Genomic DNA, 16903 nt, shown 5'->3' on the forward strand with positions numbered 1-16903 from the left:
ATCTTTAAAGTAACTGTTACTGTCACAGCTATTAAATATACATCACAACTTTGTGACAGACTTTAATCCTGTTCTGTCTGTTACATACCCTGTAACGGGTTAAAAAGAACCAGCAGAAATGGACACACCTGGAGTCTGAGTCTTTTGTTATAAACTCTATTTTATTAGTAACTACGTGATACAGTAATATAAAACAAGGTAAAGTAAAGCGGTTAGCAAAGTATATGCATAGACAGAGGTGAGTAAATGAGGTTCCCAAGCTGTCCAGCTCAGGGGGTTAGGTGATACAGTCTTACGGTGGTATAGTAAGTAATCAGTTCAGTTCTGGAATTTGATTTGAGTAGAGTTGGAGAGGGAGAGATAGAGAGTTGGTTTGTCTTCCCAATGCCGACGCCGATGCCAATCCTTCACGTCATCCTCCTGCTCCCGAAATTTACAGTCACCAACTGTGACCACAAGAAGAGGATGCCGTGTTCTCTGGTGGAGTTATCAACCCAGACCAGGATTAAACACACTGATAGCTCCCCACCGGTCATCCCTTTGTCCACACTGTGAGCAAAACCCCACCCTTGTCGTGGGCACACAGAGCTCACCATTGTCCTCCTTGCCTCTGGAGTCGTGTGTCTCCTGTGTGTCTGATTAAAAAGTCAGTCGACCTTGTATATGTCTCACTAGTGCGGAACACCAGCTCTGCCTTTCAGTTTCCGAGGCAACTCACAGACTTTCTCTCTCTCTCTGCTGCTGAATTAGCACACAAGCTGTTCGCTCCCTCTCTCTCTTGTTAAAGGAACAGTCCACTTTAAAATAATCCTTCAGATCTCGTCACATGTATTATTATTGCTGAATGCCCAAGCAGACTTGCTCACTGATGAGGCAGCCTAAAGTTCTGCTCACATTGCATCAGGTAGCTCAGTAGCTCAATAACTTCATGTGGAATGTAGTCCAAGCAGATCAATTAAAGTGAAAGTTTTTTTTTAAATGTACCAGCAATTTAACATTGGAACAGGAAGTGCCCACTCCGTTCTTGATTCAGGAGCATTGATCTGAACGTTTATCCATCTTCAATAATCACACCTATTATTTTATCATTTTATCAGCCTCACTCTTACTGGATCCAGTTATCATAGAGTCAAACCAAGTTTTGGTGTGAAACATCTAAAAAGAAATCTAGCTTTACTTGTAAAATGTTTCCTCTTTCTTGGTTATGCTAAAAGGGAAATAATTTAGTTACAGTTTCAAAAACATATTGAACACTGACTAGGTGCACCATAATTTTTATCAGAATAACTTTTAAACATATGAGTGATATGTATCGGTTTTGATTTACTGAATTTACACTCTACTGGACCTTAGGTCTTGGCAATAGTAAGTCTTTGATTTGAAGTAGGAGCTGATAGGGGCATCTCAAGTCAACCCTCATTATCTGGAATGTTGATACACATGAGACATTTTTGGCATGAGTGCAAACTAGTAGTGTGCAGGAGGGCCGATGGGCAACCAGTAACACCATGTATCTCCTCACGTATGAAATAAACAGAGGGAGGAGGAACTTGAATGGGGGAATTATTGCCCTATCAGTTACAAAGGGGAGAGAGGGAGAGGGAGGGAGGGAGGGAGAGAGAGAGAGAGAGAGAGAGAGAGAGAGAGAGAGAGAGAGAGAGAGAGAGAGAGAGAGAGAGAGAGAGAGAGAGAGAGAGAGAGAGAGAGAGAGAGAGAGAGAGAGAACATTTTATTAAATCATTTAAAATCTAAAACTTCTGAAATTTCTGACTTCAAGAAATTTGACTTTCTGACTAATGTTCCTAAAGAGGAAATAATTCACTGTTGTTGATTATTGTGTCTTTGAATTGGCATTAATTTTAGATTTGAATCCTATTGGTGTGTTAAGTGCAGAAATTTGTGTGATGGTTAGGGGCAAATTACTGTAATTGTAATGTTAGCTATCGAACACTGCCAAATGAGCACCAGCTTGAAGTGATTTCTGATTAACACAATATTTCTTCTTGTTCGCACTTTGGCACAACATGACAAAATCTCAAATCTCAGAACAAGTTCTGCCCCACTTAGTCTAATACTTGTGGTAAACAGTTGATCTAACCACAAATAAGAATATGTGACAAGGATCTGATTACTCTCACTTCTAAATGTACAAAACAAGTAAGCAGGATAATGACTACAGTTTTGTCCTAAAGCAGAAGCAGAAATTGAAGTCGGGGAAGTCTTTCAGTGGTGTTCGACAGGAAAACTACGATAAAAAAGGAGGAAACTTGGAACCTAAGCTGTGGAAGAGTACGAGCAAACTAAGCCGCAGAAAAGAGAAAGGAGACTCCTTGGGAGGTAAGATCTGCCTCAAATATACAAAGCAATGACAATCTAAATAAGTGCATTATATTAAGCAGTACCTTGTAATGGAGTCAATATGATGCTGTGCATTCTAAGTGTGTAGGATGCAGCATGTTTTTATAGCATACTATAATATTTAAGAGCATGCTGCTGGATATTCCCCTTATTTAACAGATGCTGGTATCTTAAGGATAAAACTAAGTAGGGGAAACACATCTGTAATTGCATTAAACATGCAATATCATAATTGCTGCTCATTGCATTCAGCTTCCAAGAAATGGTTCCATTAAAGTCATATGATTTTATTTGTGAGCTTATCGAGTAATCTACCACTGCAGCCAGATTCAGACAGTACTTACTTCTGAGTGCATGCTTTCCAAGTTACTGCCATCCTCATCCTTTCCTGAAAATTATAGATCTAAATTGGATTATCATTTAACAAATGCCTGCTGACAGGAGTACCAGTCGAAAAATAAACGCAAGAGATTTGACATTTGCTGAAAATCTTGAGCAACACAAACCCAATGCCGGAGGAACTCAGGAAGTCAGTCAGCATCTATGGAAGGATATAAACAGTCGACATTTTGCACGGAAGCCCATCAGCAGTCCTGTCTGAAGGGTCTTGGCCAAATCATCAACAACTTGTTCCCATCCATAGATGCTGCCTGGCTTACTGAGTTCCTCCAGTATTCTGCGTGTATTGCCCATCGAGAATTGCCTGAGAGTGAGTTGTAATAGAGTGAGCACTGATAGGTTACATGAAGCTGAACTTGATTATTCCCAGTCATAATCAATGAATGTCATAAACTACACTGGGTTATTTTGATCATCTCTGCTGTTGTTCTGGAAAAGGGCCTCGACCTAAAATAGTTAATCTTTTGACCCTATGAGCAAACTCACCTAGGTTTATTTGGCAGCACCTTCCAATATAAAGCCACATGAGACCATAAGTCACATAAATAAGTGTTTTCTGCTACTGTAGCCCATCCACTTCAGGGTTCGACATGTCGTGTGTTCAGAAAAGCTCTTCTACACATCACTCTGGAACGCATGGTTATTTGACTTTCTGTTGCCTTCCTGTCTGCTTATACCTCTCTGACCATTCTTCTGACCTCTCTCATTAACAAAGCATCTTCACCCACAGGCCTGTTGCTCATTGGATTTCTTTTGTTTGTTTTTTGCACCATTCTCTGTAAAATCTAAAGACTGTTGTGCATGAAAATCCCAGGAGATCAGCAGTTTCTGAGGTACTGTAGCCACCACATCTGGCACCAACAATTATTCCACGGTCAAAGTCACTTAGATCACTTTTCTTCCCCTATACTGATGTTAAGTGCGAACAACAACTGTACCTCTTGACCGTGTCTGCATGCTTTTATGCATTGAGTTGCCGTCACATGATTGGCTGATTAGATATTTGTATTAACAAGCTGGTGTGCTGGTGTACCTGGTAAAGTAGCCACTGACTGCAGGTGATGAATTGTGCTATTTGCCCCAGCAGGTCTGTTCTGCCATTTGATCATGGTTGATATATTTTCTCCCTCAGCCCCATTCTCCTTATTCTCCCCATGACCTTAGAAACCCTAACAAATTAAATACATATCTACCTCCATTTTAAATGACTAGGCCTTCACAATCAACTCAGAATCAGAATCAGGTTTATTATCACCGGCATGTGATGTGAAATTTGTTTAAAAAATAATAATAATTAAAATAAAAAATAATAATAGATAAACAAGTAAATCAATTATGGATATTGAATAGATTTGAAAAACGTGCAAAAACAGAAATACTGTATATATTTTTTAAAAGTGAGGTAGTGTCCAAAGATTCAATGTCCTTTTAGGAATCAGATGGCAGAGTGGAAGAAGCTGTTCCTGAATCACTGAGTGTGTGCCTTCACGCTTCTGTATCTCCTATCTGATGGTAACAGTGAGAAAAGGGCATGCCCTGGGTGCTGAAGGTCCTTAATAATGGATGCTGTCTTTCTGAGACACCGCTCCCTAAAGATGTCCTGGGTACTTTGTAGGCTAGTACCCAAGATAGAGCAGACTAGATTTACAACCTTCTGCAGCTTCTTTCGGTCCTGTGCAGTAGCCCCATACCAGACAGTGATACAGCCTGTCAGAATGTTCTTCACGGTACAACTATAGAAGCTTTTGAGTGTATTTGTTGATATGCCAAATCTCTTCAAACGCCAAATAAAGTATAACCGCTGTCTTGCCTTCTTTATAACTACATCGATATGTTGGAATCAGGTTAGATTTCCTCAGAGATCTTGGCACCCAGGAACTTGAAGCAGTTCACTCTCTCCACTTCTGATCTCTCTATGAGGATTGGTATGTGCTCCTTCATCTTACCCATCCTGAAGTCCACAATCAGCTCTTTCGTCTTACTGACATTGAGTACCAGGTTGTTGCTGCAGAACCATTCCACTAGTTGCCATCTGTCACTCCTGTACGCCGTCTCATCACCACCAGAGATTCTACCAACAATGCTTGTATCATCAGCAGATTTGTAGATGACATTTGAGCTATGCCTAGCCACACAGTCATGGGCATAGAGAGAGTAGAACAGTGGGCTAAGCACACACCCCTGAGGTACAGCAGTGTTGATCATCAGCGAGGAGGATATGTTATCACCAATCCGCACATGTTGTGGTCTTCCGGTTGGGAAGTCAAGGATCCAATTGCAGAGGGAGGTACAGAGGCCCAGGTTCTGCAACTTCTCAATCAGGATTGTGGAAATGATGGTATTAAATGCTGTGGCAACAAATTACACAGATTTGCCACCCCCTGATTAAAGAATTCCCCATCATCTCAAAAGCTTTGTTAGATTAGCCTTACCACACACATCATCCCATCATGTCGGTGCCATCATTGAAGATGTATATTTCTGCTCATTAAACATAGTTATGTTGTTTATACTATTTGAATTTGATGATTATTATCATTTGCCTCCACCATTATTTCAAGTATATGATAACAACTTGTTGCATCTATCTTTTCCTCAAGCCAAAAATAACCTAAAATTTACCTTTAAAAAATTCTGCCATTGGCACTTAATGTATCGATCTTGGCTCTCTGGAGCGGTGAGCGACTAGGTATGTCATTATCCCACCCGCACTTAACTGTGATGGAAGCATAACTAAGCCTAATATTCCCTCCCACATGACCACACAGACTGATTTGGTAGACTTCCCGTCATTTAATCTGCATAAGATTACTGATTTTGATGAAAGATTAATTCTGCGATATGCTCTTGTGGCAAAGCACCCAGATGATCTGTGCATCCTGGCCACATTATTACTCATTTTGCATTTTGCAATGTGACTATTAATTCTCATTACCTCTCTTTTTTTAGTGGATTTTCCAGAGAGTAATGGTCTCTCCTTGTCTCGCCGTGAATCTCAGGGATCTGTATATTCCACAGCCAGCATGGAACTGGGCTACCTCAGCTTGGCTAATTCCAGAAATGAGGTATGACAGAGGATATATTGCCTTAGTGATTGAGTTAGTCATCAGTCTGCATGGATTTACAACCAATGAGAATAATTATGTGCTAGCATTTCTGTCTTGATTCCAATCAACATGCTAGGAACAACAATGATTGCCTGTTTAAGGCTTATATTCTAAAAAATTCATATAACATTCTGAACCAGTGCAATCATACTGTGCTACAAAACAACAATGTATTCACTTCCTTTAATGCGATGTAAAACACTCCTTGATAACTTTAATCTATTATATAATGCAGCTAAAAATGAGGAAGATAGATTTTCAATCAGTTTGCAATCAACATCTTGGGAATACACAGATTTTAAATAACTGAAAATGTCTTTGAATAATCTATGCAGAGCAATTTATTGGTTACATTTCACAGTACATGGTTTTCATGTCAAAGCTTTTAAAAACTGATACTTCACAAAATGATTAATTTTGAAGAGCCTCTTTGACAGCTCAAAAACCATTAGTATCAAATCACCATCTTGATTAATTCCCTTGTTGCTAGTTTCCAGCACAATTTTCCTTTAACAGGTGAAAAATTTGAAAATGTAACCTTCTCATCAAAGGGATCAAGAAATATCCTCAACGTATTGAATAAAAATAAATAATGTTCTGTTTCGAGAGAAAATGGTGGCGTGACAGTAGCGCGCGCGACCACCCCAGGAATGAATAACAGTTATCTGTTAAGTAGTGGCCGTGCACAATCCTGATTTGATGGGGACGGACGTGAGAAACACGGGGGAACATCTGGTGAAACTTCTGACATGCCTGTTTCGCTGCTGCTGCTACTCTGCGATCGAAAAATCTCCAGAGAGGAAGGCCCTGAATCCTTGGCTTTGCCTGTTGCTTGGCGGCTGGGGCCGGGGTCAAAGCGCTTGGCAGAAATGGTGCTTGCTGCTCGGTGTCAGAGGGTTGGTCGGAGGCTCGAAGTTTTTCGGTCGGCCTCAGAGTTGGCTGTGGTCGGATGCTTCCAGAGGCTGCATCGGGAAGCTTTGTGGCGCTGGAGGTTCATGGCAGGAAGAGTTTTTCGTCCTTCTACCGTCTGCGTGAGATGATGGGCTATCGAGGACTTTGAGACTTTTTTTTACGGTGTCCATGGTCTGCTCTTATCAAATTACAGCATTGCTTTGCACTGTTGTAACTATGTTATAATTATGTGGTTTTTGTTAGTTAGTCTTGGTCTGTCTTGTGTTTTTGTGATATCATACTGGAGGAACATTGTATCATTTCTTAATGCATGCATTACTAAATGACAATAACAATGAGTGTCCTCACAATCTAACTAATTCACTTTGTGATTGTATAGTAAATGAGAAACACAAGAGATCTTGCAGCTGCTGTAAATCCAGAGTAACACACAGAAAATGCTGGAGGAATTGAGCAGGTCAGGCAACGATCATGGAAGTGAGCAAACAGTCAACATTTCGGGCTGAGACCCATCATCAGGATTGGAAAGGAAGCAGGAAGATGCCAGAATAAGAATGTGGGGAGAGGAGAAGGAGGACAAGCTAGAAGGTGAAGCCATGTGGGTGGGGGAGGGGATAAAGTAAGAAGCTTGGGGATGATAAGTGGAAAAGGCAAATGGCTGGAGAAAATGGAATCTCAGAGGAGCGGAGAAAAGGAATGAGGAGGGGAACCTGGGGAGGTGATAGGCAGGTGAAAAGAGGTAGGAAGCCAGAGTGGTGAAATAAGGAAGAAGGAAGGGGCGGGGGGTGGGGGGAATAACCGGAAGTGGGAGAAATCAATGATCTTGTCATCTGGTTGAAGGTTACCTAGACAGAATATGAGGTGTTGCTCCTCCAACCTGAGAGTTGGCTTATAACGGTAGAAATGGCCATGGACCAACATTTCAGAACAGAAATCAAAATGGTTAGCCACTGGGAAAATCTGCTTTTTTCCAGATGGAGCTGAGGTACTCAACAAAGTGATTTCATCAAATCCATGTCTGGTCTCACCCAATGTAGATAAGGCCACATCAGGAGAACCAAATACAACATATAACCCCAGCAGATCTGTGGGTCAGGTGTTGCCTCACCTAGAAGGACTGTTTGGGACCCTAATTGGAGGTGAGAGGGAACATGAATGGGCAGATGTAGCAATTCTGCTGCTTGCAGGGTTAAGTGCCGGGAGAGTGATGTGGAAATGAGGTACATATTATGTTACATAACCTATTCTTGAAATTCATTCTTTTTTCCCTGGTTTGGTTGATGTTTGGTGAATTCCCCATGTCATTTCAGAATCGCCCTCTTCTGTTTTACTGGCTCTTTTAAAATCAAGATATATTGCACTAATGATATCTCTGAATTGGAGATAAGGGTATCAAAGATTTGTTCCAAATTAGCAACAGAATTTTCCCATGGCGATAGATATCCAATAGGACTGACTTCACTGATCCCAATCCCATTTCTAGTAGATGTGGACTTACTTTACAATAATTTGAAATCTTACTCAGCCTCAGCAGTCATGAAGAATGGTAGTCTGGAACATGGTCATGTGAAGAAGCATTAACATAGCCAACAATGTTCTGTTATTAATTATGCAGAAATAAATTATTCAGGATGATCCTCTCAGTATTTCCCTTCAGCTCACAGCTGTCTCTTCAGGTATAAAACATGTAGGAATGTAGGTTGTAAAAGAAGCCTAAAAGGGGATATACCTTAAATAAGGGGATGAATTGCCAAACGGGAGTATAATGTAGAAAACTACATTATACGTTGTGTGGAAGAAGCACATTATCTATATTATTGCAATTGTGACAGACTGCAAGGCTGGGAAACTAAAAATTAGTTTGCTCTGTGAATCAACACTTCCACAGTTGATGCTCAATTTCAATATATTTCTGCTCTTCCCCCAATACCCCTTGATGCATTTTGTGGATATAAAGTTATCTATCATCTCCTTCAACAACTCTCCCTCCACAGCCTTGAATGCTAGAGATATCCAACTTCATAGTAAAGAAATATTCCCTCAGCATCTCCCCATGAGAGATTTGCTTTGCAGAAGCTTGAGAAACTTAAAGCAAAAGGAAGGACATTATGCTTATTGAATATTGCTCAGATCATATCCGGAGGACTGTATATAGGATTATTCTCCTTATTTAAGGAAATATGCTAATACACTGGAAACACTTTAAAGACGACTTACTAGACTAATATCTAGAATTGCTGGGATGCCCTTTGCAGAAAGATTAAATGATTCAGGGCTTCCTGCAGCTTTTAAAAAGTTAGAAGGAACTTGATTGAAGTATATGAAGTTGGGTACATTGAGAGTGCTTCATCCTGTGGGAGAATCTGTGGGTTGCTGTTTAAAAATAAGGGGTTGCCCATTTAAGACAGAGTTAATGTGGCATCTGATCCCTTAATCACGAGTCTTTGAAGGATTCTCTTCCTCAAAAATGCAGTGGAAGCAGCGCCTGTGATTTTTAAAGACAGAGGTCGCGATATAGTCATAGAGAGCTGTAGCACAGAAACAGACTTACAGCTCACCAAGTCTGCACTGATCATCACTGTCCATTTACAGCAGTCCATCTACTCCAAGCAGGAGAGGAAACTCAACAGCTTACACCTGCGCATCCTCGGCATCACCTGGAGAGACAAAGTCCCAAACTCTGAGGTCCTCTCCTGCACTGGACTTCCCACAATGTTCACGCTTTTAAGACAACACAGACTGCGCTGGCTGGGCCACATCCGTCGTATGAAGGATAGTAGACTGCCAAAGGATATCCTCTATGGAGAACTAGCAACAGGCAAGAGGAACGTTGGTAGACCCCAGCTTCACTTCAAGGACCTCTGCAAGTGTGACATGAAAGCCTTAAAAATCAACACAGAGTGCTGGGAGGATACAGCAGATGACCACAACAAATGGTGAGGTACTCTTCAGCAACACCTAGAGCAAGGCGAAAGAGTGATCCCGAGTCACTTTGAGGAGCAGAGAGCTAAATGGAGAGCACAGCGGACAGCGGACAACAATTCCACAATGCCCTACACATGCAGCAACTGTGACAGAGACTGCAGTTCCAGGATCGGCCTTAATATCCACAGTTGACACTGCTCGACAAACCAGTGACTACCAGAAACACAGTACCCATGGTCAACCACGACCGACAGAGGCCACACAAACACACACGTTAATCTTACTTTGTTATTCCACCCACCTTCTCATCCAACACCCCCAAGATTACACTGGAGGCATAGTGGTTAGCATAATGCTTTGTACTGCCAGCTGTAAGATCAGGTTCGACTCCCACCACTATCTGTAAGGATGTTATTCCTGTGATTGTGTGGATTTCCTCTGGGTTCTCCAGCTTCCTCCCATGTTCCAGAAAGATGTAGGGTTAGAGTTAGTAAATTGTGGGTATGCTATGTTGGCACTTGAAGTTCGATGGCTCTTGTGTCCTGCCCCCAGCACACCCTCGGAATGCATTGGTCGTTGACGCAAATGGTGTATTTTTCCATATGTTTTGATGGTTTGATGCTCATGTGAAAAATAAAGCTGATCTTTAAATCTTTTTCTTTCTGTACCTTACCTACACATGAGGGGCAATTCACCTCATATTTTAGGATGTGGGAGAAAGCTAGAGCACTCGGAAAACTCACACTGTCGCAATGTACACAGACAGGTCAGGACTGAACTAAGGTCTCGGGTGCTGGGAGGCAGCAGCTCCTCTACTAGTTGTACCACATGAAGAATAATGGGGTGAAAAATAACCATGCTTTGAAGGGGAACTGAACATCATATTGTAATCAGATCAGCAAGAGCATGACCTTAGTAAATGGTGGAAGAATTTGAAAGGCCAAGTAGGTATTTGGTGCTCCTAATCTGCAAGATTTTTAATTTATGCATTGCTGGGTTTTGGCTTTTGTTGATTAGTCCACAATCATTTCAGCATGGTTAAGAAAGATGTCAAAATTAAAATAAACCCTAAAGTCAAAAATATTATTAGAATAACTTAAAGCTTTCTAAAAGAATATTATTTAACAATTAAGAATATTCATTTTAGTAGGTCAAATATGATGGCAGAATATAGTATTAATGGTAAGATTCTTGGCAGTGTGGAGGATCAGAGGGATCTTGGGGCCCGAGTCCATAGGACACTCAAGGCTGCTGCACAGGTTGACTCTGTGGTTAAGAAAGCATACGGTGCATTGGCCTTCATCAATAGTGGGATTGACTTTAGGAGGCGAGAGGTAATATTGGTGTTGTATAGTACCCTGGTCAGACCCCATTTGGAGTACTGTGCTCAGCTCTGGTCACCTCACTATAGAAGGACATAGAAACCATAGAAAGGGTGCAGAGGAGATTTACAAGGATGTTGGCTGGATTGGGGAGCATGCCTTATGAGAATAGGTTGAGTGAACTTGGCCTTATTCCTTGGAGCATCAGAAGATGAGAGGTGACATAATAGAGGTGTATAAGATTATGAGAAGCATTGATCATGTGGATAGTCAGAGGCTTTTTCCCAGGGCTGTATTGGCTAGCATGACAGGGCACAGTTTTAAGGTGCTTGGAAGTAGGTACAGCGAAGATATCATGGGTAAGTTTTTTTACGTAGAGAGTGGTGAGTGTGTGGAATGGGCTGCAGGCGACTGTGGTGGAGGCGGATACGATATCGTCTTTTAAGAGACTGCTGGACAGGTACATGGAACTCAGAAAAATAGAGGGCTATGGGTAACCCTAGGTAATTTCTCAGGTAAAGACATGTTCGGCACAGCTTTGTGGGACGAAGGGCCTATATTGTGCTGTAGGTTTTCTATGTTTCTAAAAGCCACCAAGGGGGTCTTATTTATGCAGAAAGTAATTCTATATAGTTTCAATAAGTACATTTTCATATTTATGATCAAGTTACTTACAGGCATTTGTCTACTAAAGATTGTAGTTTACATGATGAATTCTTCCAGAGGTATTCTTCATTCTTTGCCCTCTTATCCTGTGATGGGTTTGGGGTTGCTGACTGCCAAGTTTTGAACTCAAACAAAGACTTTGAGCCCTATATGATACAGGTAGCAATAGGTACCCTCATTAAAGGGAGGTTATACAGCAGCTACCTACTCTTCAAAGACTCGGTCACTTCCCTATTTTTGCTCATGTGAGTTTAGCACTATTTGAGTGATGGGTCACTCTTTCCTACTAAGGAGAAGATGCTTCCAGCTAATAAAATAGTTTAAACACAGTTATTTTAGTTTTAGTGATATATGTTTAAATTTAGATAAAACTCTTAAAACACATTTAAACCTCTTAGAGGATTTATATCTTATAAAAGCTTTCCAAAAAGCTCTGAGAGGAAGGCCCTGAATCCTCGGCTTTGCCTGTTGCTTGGCGGCCGGTGCCAGGGTCGAAGCGTTCGGCAGAGATGGTGCTCGGTGCTCGGTGTTGGAGGGCTGGTCGGAGTCTCGAAGTTTTCGGACAGACTCGGAGTTGGCTGTGGTCGGAGCTCCCAAAGTGCTGTATCAGCAAACTGGAGGTTCATGGCAGGAAGAGTTTTTCTTCCTTCTACCGTCTGCGTGAGATGATGGGCTGTCGGGACTTTGAGACTTTCTTTTAAACTGTGCATGGACTGCTCTTTATCAGATTACGGTATTGCTTTGTACTGTTGAAATTATGTGTTATAATTATGTGGTCTTTGTCAGTTAGTCTTCTATCAATTATGGTTTTGTCTGCACTGTTGAAACTATATGTTAACTATAACTATATGTAACTATATGGTTTTGTGTATGTCTTGTAGCTTTAGGTTTGTCTGATGGGTTTGTAGTTCCTTTCTGGGGAATGTGCTAAGACTGTAGCGCAATATCGATATGCAGCAGCCTCTCCGGACTCTGGATTGGGGATTACCAAACGTTATGTGGTTTTTGTGATATCATTCCAGAGAACGTTGTCTCATTTTTTAACTGCATTGTATTTGTGGTTTATAAATGACAATAAACTGAATCTGAATCTGAAATTTCAAGTGACTTCTGAAACACAAAGGAACAATTCCTATAATCTACAAAATCGTACCAATGAGTTGCAGATAAATGTGTTGCCCATCACAGAAATTAAAGACAGAAGAATGAACTTAAGTTCACCCCATCTTTCAGTCATTCTTGTTGACATTCCCCAATAATTCTTAACACGCCTGACTTCTCTCCAATGTTCTTGCTGTTTTTCTGCCACTTAGGTGACTTCATACACGAGTAATATTTTTCATGACTTTCACCTTTTCCCACTGGTGGTCTAAAATATTCTAGGAACTGAATTCCCAGATACCCACAATTACTGCTGTGGGAGTTGATCTTCTGAGTATACAAACCCTCCAACTATTAGTAAATCAGCTATTTGATGAGTTAAGTGATAGTATCAATTTAGCCTACAAACTTCTTTGAACTGAATAACTTATCCAGTGTGGTCTAGTTTTACACAAGCCAATTAACATTACCCCATTATCTTACACTGCATCTTTTAAGTAGTCAGCTTCGTGCTACGGACCACCAGTCTCTGCTGTTTGTTTGCAAAGCTGTCCTTTTTAACTTCAGACAGATTATTGCTTGCAACTTACATTAAGAACTGAAAACTGGCTACAACAAAAAGTTGAGCAAAGAATATTGGTTTGAAGTTTTACCTACTCACAAAAAAACTTTGATTTTTAGAAGTGTCAGATGCTATGTTAGAAAGTTGAGCTTGAGAAAAAAGGTGTCCCTGGCCCTGGACAGTGAATATCTAACATTACCTATGGTCAAGGGATACTTCTAAAGTATATTAAAATGGTTTGTACGTTTTTCGGAGCTTAGAAGGACCCATACAGGATAAGACATGGAGATCCAATAATGCATTGGTTTCCCTTATGCTGTTTGAACATTCAGTTGGGGCTGAGATTTGGTAACTGGAGATTAGGATATGTGATTGGGCCCAATGATTGAGAAATATTGTGAGATGTTGTCATGAGGAAGTATAAGGTTTGAGGGTGGAGGTGGTGATCAGAGCCTGTACATTGAGCGGAATCATTGGACTGGGGCCTGGCAAGCTGATTGAATCAGAATCTAGACTCAAAGGAGGCTGTTAGATCAAGGCCTGGAAATTATAGAAACAACCGTACTATTAAAACTTTGTTCTGCAAATGTCGTCACACAAGTACACCTCAGATGCATTCAATCTAACTTCCCCAGCAAAAAACACAGGAATGATTAGTAAATGAACATCTGTTCAAGTTCAGTTAGTATCTGTAAGTGGTCAGATGAACTTCCAGAGTTGGTCAATTCAGAGATATTGACTTTCATAAAAACAGAGGGAATCAATGGTGTGAACCTAAACTCCTGAACTTCCAGGTGCACTTCTGTAGATTTTGGTCCATTGCAGATTTTATGTTTAATGTTATGCAAATACTCTGCAGCTCCAGTGAACAAAATAGGGCCAAATCCACACAAAATTTAAATTTAAACTGCCATTTAGATCTAAAGAGAAAGCCTATTCTATGGATATTAAAGAGGGTCTTAAGGATTTGGAAAGATTTCAGGTCTGGTTGGCTGAAGGTAGAGGTGGAAACGAAAAGTGTGGAAGTTGTGCAAGTATCCAAAGTTGAAGGGTTGTTGGGTTGTGAGGAAGTATTGCTACAAAAAGGGGCAAATATTTTCAGTTGTGTAAAGGGTGAATGATGAATGGCGAGAGTTTAATCACAACCCATGTTCTTGCTTGCAGAGTGAGAAGGTGAATGCGGACACTGAAATAGAACAGAAGGTGAAATATTGTTGTGTCTACCTCCCTGACAAAACTGCTTCCTTGGCGATGGTTCAGCCTGGGTTGACCATTCGACAGTTACTAACTGCAGTATGTGAACGGCATGGAATTCCTCTAGCTGCCACAAGTGTTTTTCTGGCTGGAAGTGACAGGGTAAGTTGGAATAATATATATAATGTACAGAGTCTGTTCTGTACTGTATGTACCACATGATTTAATATAAAAACCAGATATAGAAAATTTTGGTTATACCACACTTAAAGCATTTTCTGAAATACTAGTCAATCTGTTACAGGAAGGATGTGGAGGCTTTGGGAAAGGTACAGAAGAGGTTTAGCAGGATGCTGTCTGGATAGGAGGGTATAAACTATAAAAAGAGGTTGGCCAAACCTGGGTTGTTTTCCCAGCAGCTTTGGAGGCCGAGGGGAGACCTGATAGAAGCCAGTAAAATGATGAGAGGCTTAGATAGGCTAGGCAGTCAGAATCTCTGTTCCCAGGGTAGGAGTGTTAAATACTAGAGGACATACATTGAAGGTAAGGGGCAAAGTAGTGGTGGAAAGAAGATAAAATTGTATCATTTAAAAGGCCCTTGATGGGTAAACTTATGAGGGGTATTGAAAGGGTATATGCATGTGGACTTATTCCTCTGAGGCTGGGCAAGACTAGTCATAGATTTAGGATGACAGGGGAATCTAATGGGAAACTAGTTCATAGAGGATGGTGCAAGTGTGGAACAAGCTGCTGATGGAAGTGGTAGTTGAAGGTTCAATTGTAAAATTTAAGAGAAGTTTGCATAGGTAGAAGGATGTGAGTGGTTTGAAGGGATATGGTCCAGATGCAGGTAGATGGGTCTAGGCGGAAGATCAGGTTTCATGAACTAGGTGGGTCAGGGGGCCTGTTTCTGGGCTGTAGTACATTATGACTCTATAATACCCAATGCTACGGGCTTTACTGACAATATAGACTAAATGGCCACTTTATTAGGTACACCTGCTTGTTAATGCAAGTATCAAATAGCCAATCATGTGGCAGCAATGCAATATATAAGTGTAGTTTCACTGCTGAAAGACTAAAGAGAAACTTCTTATACCCTTGTGTAAAATACCTTCTTCGGAAATTTGATGAAATTCTCCCTGAGCCAATTGACAACACAGGTGAAGATTCCAGGAGTGGTGCACATGATGATTAAAAGCAAAACATTCTTTTTCTGCCTGATGCAGAGTTTAACACTCAAGTGTATTACAGCAGCTATAAGTGACCAATTGCTGGGTGTAGAACAATTGCAGGGAATGTGAACATTAACACAGCTACCTCCTGCTTCCAGTCTTTGATATTGCTTTTATTTGGCTTTTGTTGTGGTCTAATACAATGATAAAACAATATAGCTGGCCAACTGATATTTTATATCAATTGTGATTGCTTACTTTGGTGTTCTGTCTCCATTCTCTCTTAAAATTAACATAAAACAAACCAACGCACTTGCAATAATAAGAGCTGATTATAACAGAGCCTAAGTTATTCTATATCTGCTCCTGATTATAAATTTTAGATACAAGCAGCAATCCTTTGAAATGAGTTTAAGAAGAATATAACACAGCCCATTCCATCTTATCTGTTATATAGGTTGTAAAACTCACAACCATGTGAGCAGTTGAAAGAAATAGTGGTATTTATTTTCTAAGGAGAAGCTCTGCAAGTACGAGGAAAAAAGGAATAAATGAATATCCTTATAGCTTGATGGTGGAGAGCAGGAGGCTTAATATTGATGCACATTAGTTGCATCAGATGTCCTGTTTCTATGCAATATTCAGTTTGAATGAGCTCAGTTTTGACCATAATTGTTTGACACAGTACTTTCACTTCATTAATGTTAGTGACTCAGGGAAGAGGGAAATCACAATCTACTACGCAAAGTAATAGCAATATTGTAACAGGTGGGCTTAATGGAGCCCAGAGTGTTTTCATGTTACATAATAAACTAGAACATCGTGTTCAGCAAAGTTTTATGTGTTTGTAATAAAATTACAGGGCAGTGGAGCCTGGAAATAAAATTTCCAAAGATAGAAATTTCAGAATAATGATGAAGCAGTTTTTTCTCATACTGCTGGAAAATATCCAGGGGTAACCTCCAATAGTCAGTATAAATACAACTGATATCACTGTGTGCATTGAAGATGATAAAGGCTTGTTGATGATAAACTATAATGAAGAAAAGTAAGAGGGGGATGTAGCTTGACTTGGAAAAATAGGCAGAACTATCACACATTGTATTCTTTAGAGCAATATGAAGTGATTTAGTTAGTAAACGAAGGGCAATCGTAAGGAGGTATGAGATATAACATGCAAGT

The 16903-nt window shown here is 40.5% G+C and overlaps 1 protein-coding gene across 3 annotated transcripts in view; it reads left to right on the forward strand.

Annotated features, from left to right (window-relative positions):
• LOC140739506 (regulator of G-protein signaling 14-like) overlaps positions 1-16903 on the forward strand; it is a 125963-nt gene that overhangs the window by 82876 nt on the left and 26184 nt on the right. For 2 of the 3 annotated variants that reach the window (XM_073067866.1, XM_073067868.1), the window contains exons 7-9: positions 2193-2337; positions 5707-5822; positions 14517-14708. In XM_073067866.1, coding sequence (XP_072923967.1) covers positions 2193-2337; positions 5707-5822; positions 14517-14708 — 453 coding nt within the window. The remainder of the gene's footprint in view (positions 1-2192; positions 2338-5706; positions 5823-14516; positions 14709-16903) is intronic. The other variant, XM_073067867.1, reaches the window with a different exon arrangement.

Source organism: Hemitrygon akajei, chromosome 15, assembly GCF_048418815.1.
Source record: "Hemitrygon akajei chromosome 15, sHemAka1.3, whole genome shotgun sequence".
In the NCBI taxonomy this organism is placed as follows: Eukaryota; Metazoa; Chordata; class Chondrichthyes; order Myliobatiformes; family Dasyatidae; genus Hemitrygon; species Hemitrygon akajei.